This window comes from Astatotilapia calliptera, chromosome 8 (assembly GCF_964374335.1).
Source record: "Astatotilapia calliptera chromosome 8, fAstCal68.1, whole genome shotgun sequence".
NCBI classification, from domain to species: domain Eukaryota; kingdom Metazoa; phylum Chordata; class Actinopteri; order Cichliformes; family Cichlidae; genus Astatotilapia; species Astatotilapia calliptera.
The window spans coordinates 13,752,079-13,767,779 of record NC_137429.1 but is presented as its reverse complement, the minus strand read 5'-3'; the positions used below and the strand labels follow the sequence as shown (position 1 = coordinate 13,767,779).

At 40.5% G+C, this 15,701-nt stretch overlaps 1 protein-coding gene across 4 annotated transcripts in view; it reads left to right on the top strand.

Annotated features, from left to right (window-relative positions):
- The window catches only part of afap1l2 (actin filament associated protein 1-like 2), a 46,229-nt gene extending 30,697 nt beyond the window's left edge, over positions 1-15,532 (top strand). For 2 of the 4 annotated variants that reach the window (XM_080305481.1, XM_080305480.1), the window contains exons 5-20: positions 4,940-5,051; positions 6,776-6,859; positions 7,311-7,522; positions 8,238-8,417; positions 8,511-8,597; positions 8,689-8,773; positions 8,888-8,992; positions 10,760-10,971; positions 12,125-12,270; positions 12,938-13,049; positions 13,164-13,418; positions 13,513-13,810; positions 14,137-14,310; positions 14,387-14,574; positions 14,702-14,902; positions 14,998-15,532. In XM_080305481.1, the coding sequence (XP_080161607.1) occupies positions 4,940-5,051; positions 6,776-6,859; positions 7,311-7,522; positions 8,238-8,417; positions 8,511-8,597; positions 8,689-8,773; positions 8,888-8,992; positions 10,760-10,971; positions 12,125-12,270; positions 12,938-13,049; positions 13,164-13,418; positions 13,513-13,810; positions 14,137-14,310; positions 14,387-14,574; positions 14,702-14,902; positions 14,998-15,024 (2,478 nt within the window). In that variant the 3' untranslated portion in view covers positions 15,025-15,532. The remainder of the gene's footprint in view (positions 1-4,939; positions 5,052-6,775; positions 6,860-7,310; positions 7,523-8,237; positions 8,418-8,510; positions 8,598-8,688; positions 8,774-8,887; positions 8,993-10,759; positions 10,972-12,124; positions 12,271-12,937; positions 13,050-13,163; positions 13,419-13,512; positions 13,811-14,136; positions 14,311-14,386; positions 14,575-14,701; positions 14,903-14,997) is intronic. The other 2 variants (XM_026163100.2, XM_026163099.2) reach the window with 1 other exon arrangement.
- The last annotated feature ends 169 nt before the right edge of the window (positions 15,533-15,701 follow it).

Below are 15,701 nucleotides of genomic sequence, written 5' to 3'. Positions count from 1 at the left end.
CTCCCTGGAATGGCTTACTATGCTTCTCTTCAGGCTTGGCTCAGACAACAAGCCAATTTAATATATTTGGAGTTGAGGAAATGTAAAAAGAAAAAGAAAAAAGATAGAGATAAGAGTGGGTGGGCAGTCTGGGGTGGCTTACTGCGGTTCCTCTGGAATGCCTGACTTTTTGTTTTAATTAATAGCAGATGCTTAACTCTTGACTACTTTTTTTAAACTCTGGAGAAGTTTACACTCTTGCAGTGAGAGAGTGAGAGAGAAGTGAGAAACAGAATAATAACTTTCTCAGGAAATTCCTGTTAACTACTTTTGTATATAACTATTATTAAGGCTTAGACCAGGCTTGTCTCTAACTCTCTTGACTTGTTATTTGCAGTATATATGGGTTATGAAACCATGAGCTCTATGTAAAAACGGACATAGCCACAATGTTGTCACCTGTTGGATTGAGTTTGGCATTTTGGCCATGGTCATCTTGAATACTTTAAATCAGGGCATCAACAGCGAGGGGTGGATCTAAGTGTTGAGGACACTGAGAGCACATTGTCATATGGCAGAAACTTGTCAATACCAAGATAGTCATACCCGTAATCGATTGTTGTTTGTTCACTCTAAACATAACATCCATCCACCATCAATTTTCTTATCTGGGCTCAAGTCTCAGGGCACACACTCTATGCCAAGACCTTCCACTCCCCACACCAGCCAAGAGATGTAATCTCTCGAGTGTATCGTGGATCTGCTACAGGGCCTCCTCCCAGCAGGACATGCTCAGACGACCTCACCTACAAGGTACCTAGGAGGCATCCTATTCATATGTCCAAGTCACTTCATTTGGTTCCTTTTGATGTGGAGTAGTGGCCAGGCTCTGAATCCCTCTCAATTTACAAATTTCCTCTAAGGAAGAATACAGCCACCCTTCGGAGGAAGCTCATATCTGACGCTAGTATCCATGATTCAGTTCTTTCAGGCACTACCCAGATCTCACGGCCAAAGGTGAAGGTCGGAAGATCAGTGCTTCCCTTAGCACTCTCTTAATCACAAAAAAATGGTACAGCGCTCACATCGCTCCCAAAACCCACATCAATCCATCTTTCGATGTCCATCTCCACTCAGACCTAGAGAGTCTTAAAATCAGCTTGTGCACTATTCTTTTTTCTGATCATGGCCTCAGATTTGGAAGTGCTAATTCTCATTCCTATAGTTTGATACTCAGCAGCAAGTTTTTCTTGAGGTCACCGCTTGATCATCTGCAAAAGAAGAAGAGACATGATCCTGAGCCACTTGGGTAATTGGCTGGGGGTAAATGTAACATTAATATACAAAATAAACATAAATCTAACTTGGAAATAGCAATTGAGATGATAAGTTGACGAGGAGAGAATTTACCTAGATCATAAATCAGGAAAAATCTAAAATATTTTCATTGATTTCTTTACAGTTGAATTCAATTTTGAAGCCCCCTGTTGGCAATTAGGATAAATGGGGGTTTACATGACTTAATTTTAGTTTTGCCTCCATCATTTTCTACAACCTAAATTATAAAGTTATAATAATTTTACAGAAATAAACGAGTAAGAAGGAGTGATGTAACTCCTGTGATTAAAAATAACAATGGTCAATAGACACCCTAGTAATGCCAACATCTTATCTCAGTGGTTATCACTGTTGCCTCATAGTAGGGTGTTTAAACCAAGAGTACAACTTCTTCTGTTGCTGATTTGCTTCAGTATTTCCTGCTATCAAAAAAACGTGGTAGGTTTTTTCTGCTTATCACCTAACTGGAAACACACACACTGACAGTTTCACTTACGAATTAAAGAAAGTTCAGAAGAATATGTGGGCACAAGTGAGCCAATATACCTGTAGCAGCATCAGTTATTATCAGCATCAGTTACCTGTGTGTTTAAATAGACTTTATATATTTTGGTCATTTTCGAGAGCAGGTCTCATGACACACTGACAGTCACATTTGCTGATGCTTGTATAATGACGCATCTTAAATAGCTCCATGATGTATAAGGGATGTTACCCTCCCTAAACGGCCGTGATAACATTTCTGCCAACACATTGCTTAGTGGCTGCTTTCCTCCATGTTCAGGCATGCAGGCTAATCACACAAGTGAGTCTTCATCACTGTGACTGCTCGCGGACCGTGACATGACGCCAGTTATTATAACATCTGCTATGGATTACTGAAAATGTCTTAGCTCACTGAAGTGATATGGTGGGAAAAGCTCACTAACAGGGAATTCCCTGTTTACTGGGAGTTGCTGCGTCTGTCACTGACAGCCCACATCAGAAATAATGATTTTTACACAAACAGACAAATATGGCTGTGTTTTTATTTTTTGTTGTTCTGTTTCTAAGCTGAACCAGTAAATCACTCTGGTATCTGTAGACCCACCACAGGTTTGTGACCGCTAAACACAATTTATCACTGCTTTCTCTCTCATTTGTTTCTGTATATTTTAAGCGTGGCTGATTTGGGGCAACTAAAAGTACCATTCACACTCTCATCATATGGTATATTGAGTTATTCTGTTTACAGAGCAGCTGAAGGACTGCAACCTTTCAGAGAATGTGAAAGCTGTACAATAAGTAAATATAATAAAAATAAGCAGAATGCTTTAAAGTATACTAATTTCAATAAGTAGAAGTGAAAGTGAAAGAATTCAAACAGTGGGATATATGTAATTTTTTTTAACTTCCTTTAACTTCACTGCCTCAGAAGAATAACCCTTATGTGGAAGTCTGACTCCAGTATCTCTCAGTTTATCTGAGATAAGAAAAAGAATACATAGATTGCATCTTCACTGGCAGCTACTGAAGTTTTTAAGCGGGCAAGTCATTTTATTTCCAGATTGCACCAAGACCAAACTTGCATATCTGCCATCTTCTGATTGCCACCATTGATACTTCATAGGATTATGTCGCAACTTCAGGGTATTGAGGCTGTTTTCCAGTGATGAAATTCTTCCTTCTTGGAAGGTCCTTCCCCCACACATCATGCATGAGTCCAAAGGTTTAAGGTTGTTCAAAGTGTGAAAATAAACACCTGATTAATTAATATGGTCTTCAAATTACCTGCATTTTTGAAGTTGACAGCTTTTCCCACAAGACTGAGTTTTAATAAAAGGTACCACATGCTGTTTCAAAGCATCTCCTAAAAGATGCTGATTAGTAATGCTTGTTTTATACTACCATGGTTATATCTGGTTACATAGCTGTTTGCCTACATAGCCTGGGGAGAAGTTTTGAACACAAATGCAAAAGCAATGCAAATGCGTTCCCATGTTCTCCTCTAAAAACCCAAACGGCACGTTGTTCAACCGTGCGTAGGCTGAATGCCGAATGGTTGACAAGTGGGCCAGAATGGGGCGAGGGTGCAGAAGTCTGAAAAAACATTAAAGTTCAAAAATAAAGTATTGAAAACATAGACATGCGCTGCAGTGGATGCTTTTCCTTATTTTCAAAGCTCAGTTTCACAAGACCACAGATTGGTTGAACCACATACTTTGGACACGTGTGACAGCAGATGCTCTGTGCAGGTAGATGGACTGTATATGGTCTACCAATGCACTGCCAAAAGAGAAGCAAGTTCAGCCCATAAGACTGACAAATGGCAGTGACAAACTTTCTGCACCACTCTACATTTAACCAGTTATTATAACTTTGGCTCCACACTGTGTCTATCATCCTGTCTCCCTCACGTCACCCCCAACCAGGGGCAGTGCATTGCTGCCACTCTGAGCCTCCTGGGTTCTTCTGGAGATGTCTTCCTGTTAAAAGGGAGTTTTTCCTTTCCACTCTTGCCAGAGTGCTTGCTCACAGAGAGTTTTCTCTTTATTATTCTAGGGTCTTTACTTGATAGTATAAAGCACCTGGAGGCCATAAAAATAGAGAGGAATAGAATAGAATCTTCTGCTAGATTAGTTTACTGTGTAACTTCTAACTGTTATATGTCTACTAATGTGTCTAACCACACAATGTCATTGATTGGTTTGTGGATTTAGATTTAATAAGCCTTTAAAATCTTATTTTTTTGTGTGATTTTTTTGTGTCAGTCACAAAGTAGAAATAGCCTAAATTGTTAACAAGAACTAAGAAGTTTATTGTGACTTTGCTTTTCCATCCTCCTGGAGAGCGTTACCAGTAGCTACCAGTAGAGTGCTATGCTTGTCCTGCTTTGATTCAAGCTTTATTCTTAATTTACCCAAAGAAAAGTGATACAGAGAGAGTGAGGCTCAGTTGTAACAGTGTAAATATTCAGGAGCCATTATGCTGCACAAGCAACATCTGTCTAATGTATCGAGCAAAATCTTGAGCTTCATTAAAAAGAAGAAGAAGAAGCTAAATATAAAAAACAAAAAAACAAAAACACAACTGGAGACAGATGTGTTTGTTTTGGTTTTGATTTTAGTCAAGCATTAAGTGTTGGGGAGACAGTCTTTACCACACAGGAGACAGAAGTGAAGCCAGACTGCTGAGTGATTTCAGGAAAGCCACACACACATATATACCCCTACGCACACACACATACCCACACACACAAATATACGACACCCTTCTCTTCTTCCTTGCTCACACAAACACTCCCTCTTCCCTAAAGGCAAACGTGCTAGTAGTTACCAGGTCTTGCCTCCCAGGTCAGAGGAGGTTTGGTTACACGAGGAATTCCCTAGTTATTCCTGAAGTGACAGCTGGGATTAACCACATGTTCAGCCTGTGGGAATAACACATGTCGATGTGTGCGTGTGTGCATGTGTATGCGCGTGTGTTCAGAGCACTTAATTACCACTGGTCTAGAAACTATAATGACAGTAGGTTTGGGGGTGACGTTAAATGAACAAAAAGCACAGACATTTACAATCCCACACTTCTCTTTTTTGGGTACTTTTCTCGTTTTTGACTCCCTCATCTTTCTCTCATCTGTCAGGGTGTGGTGTGTCGGGAACCGTTCCCTTTGCCTCCAGTACCAGCTCCAGCCTGTGCAGACGCTTCAGAGAGTTACTATGAGGAGGCTCAACCCTATGAGGAAACTGTCAATGGTAAGAACTGTGTTCAAAGTTAGATGTATCATCTATCGCACAGCCCCAGGTGATGAATTCATACCTTATTCATCATCAGAGTTAGCCAGTGCTCTTGCTGTATACTACTGCAAAGAATATCAGTATTATTTTTAATGCAGCCTTCCTATTTGAAGCAATTCTTCGTGTTTGTGTGAGTGTGTGCCACAAAATATTTGAGACTGCTTCTTTACAGAAATAGTTTTTTTTAAGTGTATATTCATAATTCTGACGCTGTTAAATTGAATTTTACAATCACTTCTTTTAAATTAAGACCATTTTCATTTAGATATATTTTTATTGTTTCAGTTCAACTATGTAAGTTACAGACATTTCAGACCTGCTGTGCCTTTTTCTTAGCTTAACATTTTAGCTTGAGCTGTAAAATAAAGCGAAAAGAGTTGCCTAGGTACTGGAACAAATAACTGAGTAAGTGGTAAGACCCGCACCACAATTATAAGAAACCAGTCTGTATTACCAGTTTTTGCGCAATAGCGGCGTTTCACAGCTCTGTGGGAAAGAATTAGGTAACAATTGTTCGAATATAACACATGTCAGCTTTTTATTCAGTACTGGAAGCTTTTTCTTCAGAATTGTTACTAAACACATTTTTACCACAGCTGCAAAGAATATTCTGTCCTGTTTGGCCTGTGGTTGTTTGTTATTAGTCATACTGTATAATCATCACCTAGGTAAGCAACAAGCAGAATGTCAGAATGGGAGTGAAAGGTGGTTTAAGTGAATATCAGTGATAGCATGGTTGTTCCAGAAACTGCTGACTGTTTTCTCTAGGGTTCACAGAGAATCATCTAAAAAAGAGAAAATATCCAGTAAGCAGGAGTTCTCTGTCCAAAAATACTTAACTAAGGTCAGAGGAGACTAGCGAGACTGTTTTTAGATGATAGGAAGGCAACAGTAAACATCCACTTGTTATGGTCAAGGCATGCAGAAGAGCATCTCTTGAGTTACAGCAGCAGAAGACCACACCGGGTCTCACTCCTATTAATGAAAACTGCTACACTTCGGACTTGATTGTTGCCAAAATTGGACAAAAGAAGACTGGAAATGGTGATGCTGGGTTCAGAATTTAACATAGACCCATCCTTCTGGCTGGTGGTGATGGTGCGGGGCATGTTTTCTTGCCACACTTTGGACCCCTTAGTACAAACTGACCATAATTTAAACACCTTAGCCTTCTGAGTATTGTTGCTGACCATGTCCGTCTCTTCATGACAACAGTGTAGCCATCTTCTGATGACTTCTTCCAACTGGATAACACACCATCTCACAAGGCTCAGATAATCTGATTTCTGGAACACGACAATGAGTTCTTTGTACTCAGGTGGAGTCCTCAGTCACCAGGGCTCAAGAGATTTAAATCACGGATATACAGCCGACAAATCAGCAGCAACTGTGTGATGTTATCATGTCAATATGGACAAAAACCTCAGAGGAATGTTTCCAGCACCTTGTTGAATCGATGCCACAAAGACTTAAGGCGGCTTTGAAGAAAAAACGAAGTGGCCCGTGAATGCATTTGAAAAAGAAAACATATGTGAATTGGCCAAAGAGAATGCAATAATGAATATGTACAAGATTTATTTATTTTTGTAATCTTTTCTATGATTATTATTCAAAGGCATTATGTTCTGTCCAATCTCCCCTATGTTGCTTTTCTTCCTCCTGTTTCCTTTGATATTATTTAGATCTGGACTGTTTTGGCCATCGCTCAGGGCCCTGGATACGAGAGTACAGCTCTGACAGTGTGGTCTATGCTGTTATCACCAGGGGTAGCTAGGACTTGTTTGTCTGTCTGTGTGGCATGAATGCAGGCGATTGCATAAATCCAAAATTCAAATTGGGAAGCCAGCATGTCCCCAAAGTGCTCGTTGTCCAGTTTTATCAGCGCCGTGCATGTAAGGGAACAGTTTCATCATCAATCAGCCTCATACTATCAATTTCCTGAGTTTATTATTTTCCCTTTCATCATAACTTTGTTTCATCATTTTCCTGTCTGCTTACCATCAGTACTGAAAATGTGTGTTTGCTCAATGCTTTAGGAAATCCTCCTCCATTCAAGAAAGTCACAAAGGTCCAAAAAACAGAGATTAACTTTATTTTTCATTCACTCTCATCGCACAGATTTTGCTTCTCCTAATCCTTGCTTTCGACGCCCTGCCATTTTTCATCCCTTGTAGCCCATGCAGTGTCGTAATCTTTAGCTTTGCTTGCCCTTTGTAGATGATGGAGAGGCGGTAAGCAGCTCATATGAGTCCTACGATGAGGAGGAAGTGACCAGAGAGAAGTCGTCATCAGCTCAGCACCAGTGGCCATCAGCAGAGGCGTCTATTGAGCTGATGAAAGATGCTCGCATCTGCGCTTTCCTGTGGAGGAAGAAATGGCTTGGCCAGTGGGCCAAACAGCTTTGCGTTATCAAAGACCATCATCTGCTGGTGGGTAAACGACTGTATTAACGCTGCAGTGAGGTTTTGTGTTATGATTGTGTTGTGATACGTAGAAGAAAAAAAATCTAAACCAAATTAGCCCATATATTAAAAAGAATAGGGCTGTGTATAGTCCCTGTAATATTTTGTATGCTAGAAAGCCGGTGTGTAGGCTTTACTTTTTAACTGTTCAACTGACAGCTGCCAGAGATTCTTAATAGCAAGCGCTGAATGAACAGCTGTCAAGAAATAGATCTGTGACAACGCATATGCAACTTCCTCTGAAACTGACTTGTTATATTTTTATATTTTTCTTGGTATTAAAAGACAAATGTTCCCTCTAGAATGCTCGTCTAGCATTCTAGAGGGTAATTACCTATGAACACTTTTTTTAACAGGCTATCTAAAGCATGGAGTTCGCACGAGTGGCTGTTTTCACTTTCTTAAAAAGTCTACTGTAAAACTTTTATTCTAATATGATTCAAATCAATAAACACATTCAGGAATTTACCCAATTTTTACTTTGCTGTTAGATAGGTAGGTAATGGTTTATGGTTGAGAAGACTGCCTAGTAACTACACAAATCTGCTGATTATTCTAAACACTGATTGGTTGACAACATTTACTATTTACCTTCTAGCTTGTTTTGGTCAGCATGCAGCTAAAATTAAAGGACAGTAATTCATTTTTAACGAAGCTTGCATGTTGATTCTGCCTCTCTCAGTGCTATAAAAGCTCCAAGGAGCAGACACCTCTGCTGGATGTGAGTCTGCTGGGCTGCAGTGTTGTTTACAAAGAGAAGCAGTTAAAGAGGAAAGAGCACAAGCTGAAGATTATTCCAGTGGGTGGGGAGACCATTGTCCTGGGCTTGCAGAGCAAAGAACAGGCTGAGCAGTGGCTAAAGGTAACACGTTCACAGTAGCTTGCTTTCGAGATCATTGGATGGTTATTTATTTGTTCGCAATATCAAAATGAGAACATCTTGTTTTTGCTCCAGGTTATTCAAGAGATCAGTCCCAAGCCAGCTGATAGCTGTGACCCCCAACACACTGTGTCTGACTCCCCAAGGCTTATTTGTACTAAGGTACATTGATCTGTTGTGATCAGACATCATGTTTTTGATGAGACTTTTGATAAGATTTCAAAATGACTAAAATATAGCCATGAATCCACAGGGAGAGCTGAGTGAGAGATACTCTGTGGCTTCAGAGAGCGGCAGCAGCACAGACAGCCATGCTGAAACGCCAGAAAGCAAAGATGGTAAGCTCCTCTGTGGGGTTTTAGCTTTTATCTGCTGTGCTCCACATGTTCAAGGAGAGGGTGTAAAAAGAAAAAATAGTCAATTTGTCGTCCTTCTCCTCCTCTTTTCCACAGTGAAGAAAAAATATGGAGCAGGTTTAATGTTCAGCAACCTGATGAACATCGGCAAGAAAAAACCCTCCGCACTCGAGAGCCCAGAGAAATGTGTCGACACCTCAGGTTCGCAAAAATCTACTTAACTTCAAAGTTCAAAGTTTGCTGCTTTTAATTGCAGGATGGCATTCGTACTGGCATGAGAGGTCTAATGAAGGTCTAAGGCAAGGGAGTCAAACATAAGGCCCAGGGGCCAGAATCGGCCCAGCAAAGACTCCAGTCTGGCCAACTGGATGCCTTTTTGAAAATGTGAAGTAGGGCATAAATTATTGGGCTTTTAAATGTATTTTTAACAAGTTTTGCAGCTTTACCTGTTAAAAAAAGACCTTTCTCATAGCCATTCCTGCTACATCAAAGTAATTAAGTAAGAAATTACAGTTACAATTAAATAACAGAAAAGTTCCTGTTTTTTCAAGATTGCCTATAAAAATGTAAAAAAGGTAAAAAGGACATTTTCTGTGAATTAACAGAAACTCTCTAATCCGGTTATTTTTAAAATTTACACTCAGAGTCATGCTGAACAGTTTCTTTCATTTACTCCAGCAGCAGAAAAAACTACGACCTATTGTTGAAATTACACTTCTTTTTTCTTTTATTTGGATATCTCAATGATTAAAAGTGTAGTTAAATTTCTGCACACTGACAGAAAGGGGAGTTTCACTGGTCCAGCCTTCTTAGGATCAAAGTGAGTCATAAAAGACTTGTAATCTAAAATGAGCTTGACATCCCCGGTCGAAGGTAAATATATCGTAGTAGTAACATTTATTACCCTTTCAATAATTCCATTTATATCTCATGATAAATGTAAGATGAATGCAAGCACAACGACAAAGACATTGCTGTTGGAGACATTACAGACACTTGTGATTGAATTGCATGACAGATTTTGCCCCTTGTAGTAATTTACACATTCGCCCAACAAGCAAAAGATCACCAGTTTTCCAAGAGGAGACAAAGATCCCTTTGTGTTTGTGTCAGGAAGGACAGCTGATGTAAAAACTCAAAGTATAAAACACGTGAATAAGGAAGTAGAGAAAAGTAGTTTTTTTAGTGTCTTTAAGTAACGTCCTCACTAAAAGCTACCTGTTGATGCGCCCACTTTCATTTTCTTGGTGTTTAACTAACGAAACCTAGCATGACACCAACTCATCCACAATATCCATAACATTTTCAAATTAACACTCATTGCATCATCAGATAAGTCCTACATTTGCTAGTACAGCAAGTAAATAAAACTGGAGATATGACACTCCCCTGTGGGCTCCTGGTGGTAATAATAGCACCATGCACTCCAGCACCGTCCGTCAAAAAGGTCTCAACCCACCTCATGATTGGGCTGGCATAGCACCTGCATATCATTTTGGTTGGTCCAGATAACATTAGATTGTATGCAAGACATACAAAAAAGCACCGTCTCTGTTTCTTCCCTGTGTTATATGCAAAATAAAGCAGTTTGTTTTGAACCTCACTGTGAACATGGTCTAATGATGTTCTGTCAAAACTCCTCATTGTAATATATATTAGTGCTACTGGATTATAATCATTTAGTCCATAATGATATGCACCCTCTATGGCAGACTGTTGGTTTTCAGCAACAAACAAGATTGTATGACAGCAATTTGTAAGCACTGGTTTAAGTAAGAACCAGTATGAATTGTGAGATTTATCACATCAAGCAAGCATATATTTCTTTCAGTCAAGTGGAATTACCTTAAAGCCACGCAGTGTAAGTTTCTGCGACTTCAGTATTTGTTTTCTTTGCACAGTATTAATTTCTAAGAGAAGTAAAAAAGGAAACTTCATATTTATGTTTTCTCCTCCATCCTCTTTCAGGCTACCTCAATGTACTGGTGAACAGTCAGTGGCGGACCTGCTGGTGTCTTATAAAGAATGGACAGCTGTGGTTTTACCAAGACAAGGGCAAGAACAAAGTAACCCAACCTGCTGTGTCTCTAGAGGGCTGCAATGTTTTGCCTGACCCCAGCCCAGAGCACCTATACTCCTTTCGGATTGACATGGATGGCACACAGATGGCAACTCTAGAGGTAGATTACCGCTTTATGTTCTCTACATTTAAATGTTTGTAGGGGGGTTAGATTGGTGAGAAAATGCTGGAGGCTTTGTTAACATGCAAAATAAATACTTTGCACTGGGTGGAAACCCAACCACGCAGGTTTCAGTTAGTCAGGAGTGGAACAGCGGTGTGCTGCAAGCTCAAAGCGCTACTTAACCAAAGCTTATTGAAAATAGACCATGATATCGCATGTACACACAGCATGTTTCCTGTCTGCAGCTCATGCTTGCCTCAGATGAGAGCTTACTTTGGGCTTACCGCTTAGCTCTAAGCGGTGGGCTCAAATGTCTGGCAGGATGTAAATGTGTGGAAAAAAGCAAATACCGAGTCAGCAAAATGAGAAAAGATGCACAGCTGCTTCTTGGAACCCTCAACAAACATGTCCTCATCTGAAACTCACTTTCTGCTGACATCAGACAGCATATGTAATATATGTGCGCACACAAGGGTGGTCTGGGAGCTTGAATGGGTGTGGGTGCATGTGTACATATGCAAGTGTGCGTCTTTGTGTAAAGGGTGTGGATGTACTGGGCTTTTGGGGGACTAATGCTACACCCTTTTTCATTAAGCTTCCAGTACCACCCAGCTGCAGTGCATGTTTGGTCAATGGAATTCAATGTTTAGTCTTCTGGGATGTGTTCTGTTTTTTTCCTTCTTGTCATAAGGTTAACATTAAAACTATTTTAATTCAAATAAATATGCGACGTCAAACCATTATGTAATATGTGTAATAGTTAACCTTCTAATTTAGACAAGCTGTTTGAATCTTCCAAAATAATAAAAGGCAGTAAACACATCGTGTCATATCAGGTTGTTTTACGTGCCTCAATCTCAATCTTACTTATTTAATAGAGAATTCTTAAGAAGCAGTTTGATCCAAAATACCAAATCCGAGAAACAGCTCTTTCCTCTTATATTTTTCTAGTTAAGTCTAACAGCTCGGCTTGTACGGTTCATTTCTTAAAGTTTAGTTCAGAGAACCGCTGCTTGGAAATGGTGCTGTAGCAATCATTTCATTAATTAAAAATGGCATCCAAATTAAACTCTGAGAATTTAAAAACATGATGTTGCAAGTGCATGGTTTACAGTGAATGCTTGTCCTTTTCTTTTCCATCCCCTCCCAGGCTAAGACATCAGCAGATATGGGTCACTGGCTGGGACTCTTGCTGTCACAGACGGGAAGCAAAACAGATCCAGAGGAGCTGACATACGACTATGTCAATGCTGAGAGGATCTCCACTATTGTCAATGCTGCGAGGACTTCCTTATAGTAAGTTATTCGCTTTTGTTCACCTCAATATGCAGATTTCCAGCTCCATATCTTATTCTTGGACTTTAGTAGAGTGGTTCTGCGTCATTCACAGTTTGAAATAATCCTCATTTATCACGCATTGATCTTTGGTCCAACTTTGCTTTAAATGGACCAGTGCTTAAACGCCGCATTTCTAGTCTATTTGAGCACTCAAAGCACTTTTTTACTACAAGAGTCATTCACCCATTCACACATATGTGCTTTATTCTATGCCAAATCACCTTTAATCTAACATAACACACTCACACTTCAATGGATGCATCAAGGGAAACTTTTATTCCCCGAGGACGACATGCAGAATAGAGGAGCCAGAGGTCAAACCACCAACCTTATGATTGGTACACGGCTTGCTCTATCTTTCAAGCCACAGCCACTGCTTTAAAACTGTCTTTCTTCCGATTGGTCAGTCCTCACAAACAAAACATTTGAACTGCAGCTGCTGTGTTCACAGCCAGAACAGTGCCTCAGATGACCAAAATAATATAACATCCCCTCTCTTTGACATCATCCAGATAGAAGAGTATATAAAGCTGTCTAAATGCCGGTGTTTTAAGCAGTCTGAAGTCTGAGCTTTTGGAGAGGACTACCACTGCACAAGGTTATTTGTTATTGTGTGTCTTTCTAGCTTGATGCAGAGGAGGTATTCAGAGCCAAACACCTACATAGACACCCTACCTTCTATTTCTCACAACTCTGATGATCTGTACGATGATGTGGCCTCTATAGCTGACCCAGAGGTACGCTGTCACGAAACCCGATGCAATGTTTTGAGATTTTAACTTTCAGTTTAATATTGACTCAGTCATCTGGCCACAAGCCATCTCCTAATTTCCTCCTCTCGTGTCATACAGAATGCTGAGGAGAATAGCCAGACAAACTGCGAGGGCAACAATCTCCAGAAAGACAATGAAACATGCTCACAAGACAATACCAAGGGCCCACAGGGTACAGAACAAGACTCTGAAAACAGGATTTACCTAGACCTCGTCCCTGTGCGCTCTTTCCTTCATACATCCTCTGGAGGGAAACTTTCCCCTAAAGAAGCTTCGAGACATTCCCTAATACCAGCAGATGACAAGAAGGACTCCTCTTCTCAAGTTAAAGAGGTAGGAAATTAGAGTTTATTGACAACCTCAAACCTTTCTCTAGAAAATATTTTTTACTTTCTACATTAATAATTTGCACATCATTTGGTTGCAGGGGACGTCGACTAACAATACTGAGCCAGATTCAATGCCCGCATTAAATGGGACAAACTTAGCCTCTGCTACCAGCAAACCAGAACAAGAACGAGCCCAGACTCCCACTCCATCACAGCCACAAACTCAACCAGTCAAGACCTCAACCCAGAGCCAAGAGACCACTAAGAAGACCAGCCTGGGAATCACACAGGCCTTCAATTCCTTTGGTGGACAAATCCACAAGGGTCCAACATCTCACACTGCTGCTGTGCATCCTCACAGCCCACAACCTGCAAGGCCCAAGGCACATACTATAGGTCAGGACAAATGGGGCAGTGGGTTTGCTGAGTTCTGTATATATAAAAAAGATATAGCAAGCATGCTCTTCATTTTAATATCACCACACTCACCTTTTTACAGATATATTCAACAACTTTTCATCATGAAGCAGATATGTTAGAAGTACTTATTACTTTCCTTGACACCTGCTTCCTATTCTGTACTATTACATAACCATGGCTCCCTCTAGTGACAGCCTGCATCTTCTACAGTTAAAAGCACAGCTTAAGATCTGGGCAAGTTTGGGGTTTTTACGGATATTAAATCTCTATGTCCTCTAAAATTATAAATGCTCAATTACCAGGATGCCCCGGTGCAGTTGAGATAAAGCTGGGCAAGAACCGCACAGAGGCAGACATGCGGCGTTACATCGAGGAGCGTGATCGCCTGGAGAAAGAGAGGGAGGAGGTGAAAATCAGTCTGGCAAACCTCAAGAAAGAGAAGAGGGAAACCAAAGAGGAGCTCAGCACCTGCCAAGGTACACCTGCAGTGTCTGTATGACTCAAAGATTTGCACTGATCACATGGGAACTGACAGCAGTTTGTTGTCCTCAGATCCCAAGCAGCAGGCCTCATTGGAAGCCCGTCTGAAGCAGAAGGAGGAGGCGTGCCGAGAGGCAGAGCAGCACAGGGTGGAGGTGGAGCTACAGTTGGTAGAAGTGAAGGAAAGTCTGAAGAAAGTGGAGTCAGGGCCCTTCACGCTGGGAACCACACTGGACAGCAGCCTCCAGGACACGCCGATGGTTAGTGTGCTGGCTGTCTTTCAATACACCTCAGAATCCATCTGCTAAATGTTTTCTGTGTTTTTCAAATCAGTGCGTGATGCTTGAAATGTGAACCTTAACCATCTCGCTGCTGTTTTACCCTCAGCCTAAAGCATCAACGATAGGCTCTCCCCAGGTATCGTCATTGTCGTCGTCGTCGTCGTTATTGTCACCATCATCTTCTTCCCAACCCCCCAGCAGCAACGTTAACGCAGATTCAGTTTCCCCGGTCAATTCTGTGTCTGCTCTTAAAGGCAGACCCACCTCCATGATGACCACAAAAGGCAACGTCCTACAGAAAGCTAAGGTGAGATTCTTATTTACACAGAAAGCATCAATGTCAGTATCCTATCTTGAAAGAAATATTATAATTGGTAGGTCTATTTCTTTTTATATTCATAGGAATGGGAAAAGAAATCAACAACCTAAGGAAATCTTCATTGACCTTTGAAATTCAGAAGTTTATGTTGGTCTAGTCGCCCGTCACCACATTCTGACCCACCGAATGAGCAGACATTTTAATCAAGAACCTCCCTTCCCTTGGCCCTTCAACCAAACCATCACTTTGTCAAGACTATAATGAGCCACAGAGGCACACTTCGTGTTCTTGGATACCACTGGATTTAATCTTAAATTCAATGACTTTTTAAAGTTTGTTTCTATTTGCAAAGGGAGGAAAGTGATGAAGTAGCATTTTGGCCAGTGTAAGAAATGCATTAATGCTACGTTTAAACTTTGAAACGTTGAAATTAAAAACCACTGAAGAACGAGACAGAGGCCCCCTTACTAAATCAGCCGCTCTGTACACAGATTGTAGCTTGGTTCATATATGCTGGTAGCCAAGATGTAAATATATTTACACCATTATTCAGCCTTTGGGCTTGTATTGCTAGCTAAAAATGCACTTTTTATTCAAATAAAAATATACTGACAAAAATATGGGTTGATTTTTTTTTTTTTTTTTTAAATGTATCATTTTGCTATAACAAGAATAAAGTCTTTACTTTTGTAAGGGGAAACATTTTTGTTTCCTTCCTTTAGTTTCAGATTCCTTCCCATCAATTCATTCAAAATGTACCTGCCATCTTCTCTTGAAATCCTCAATT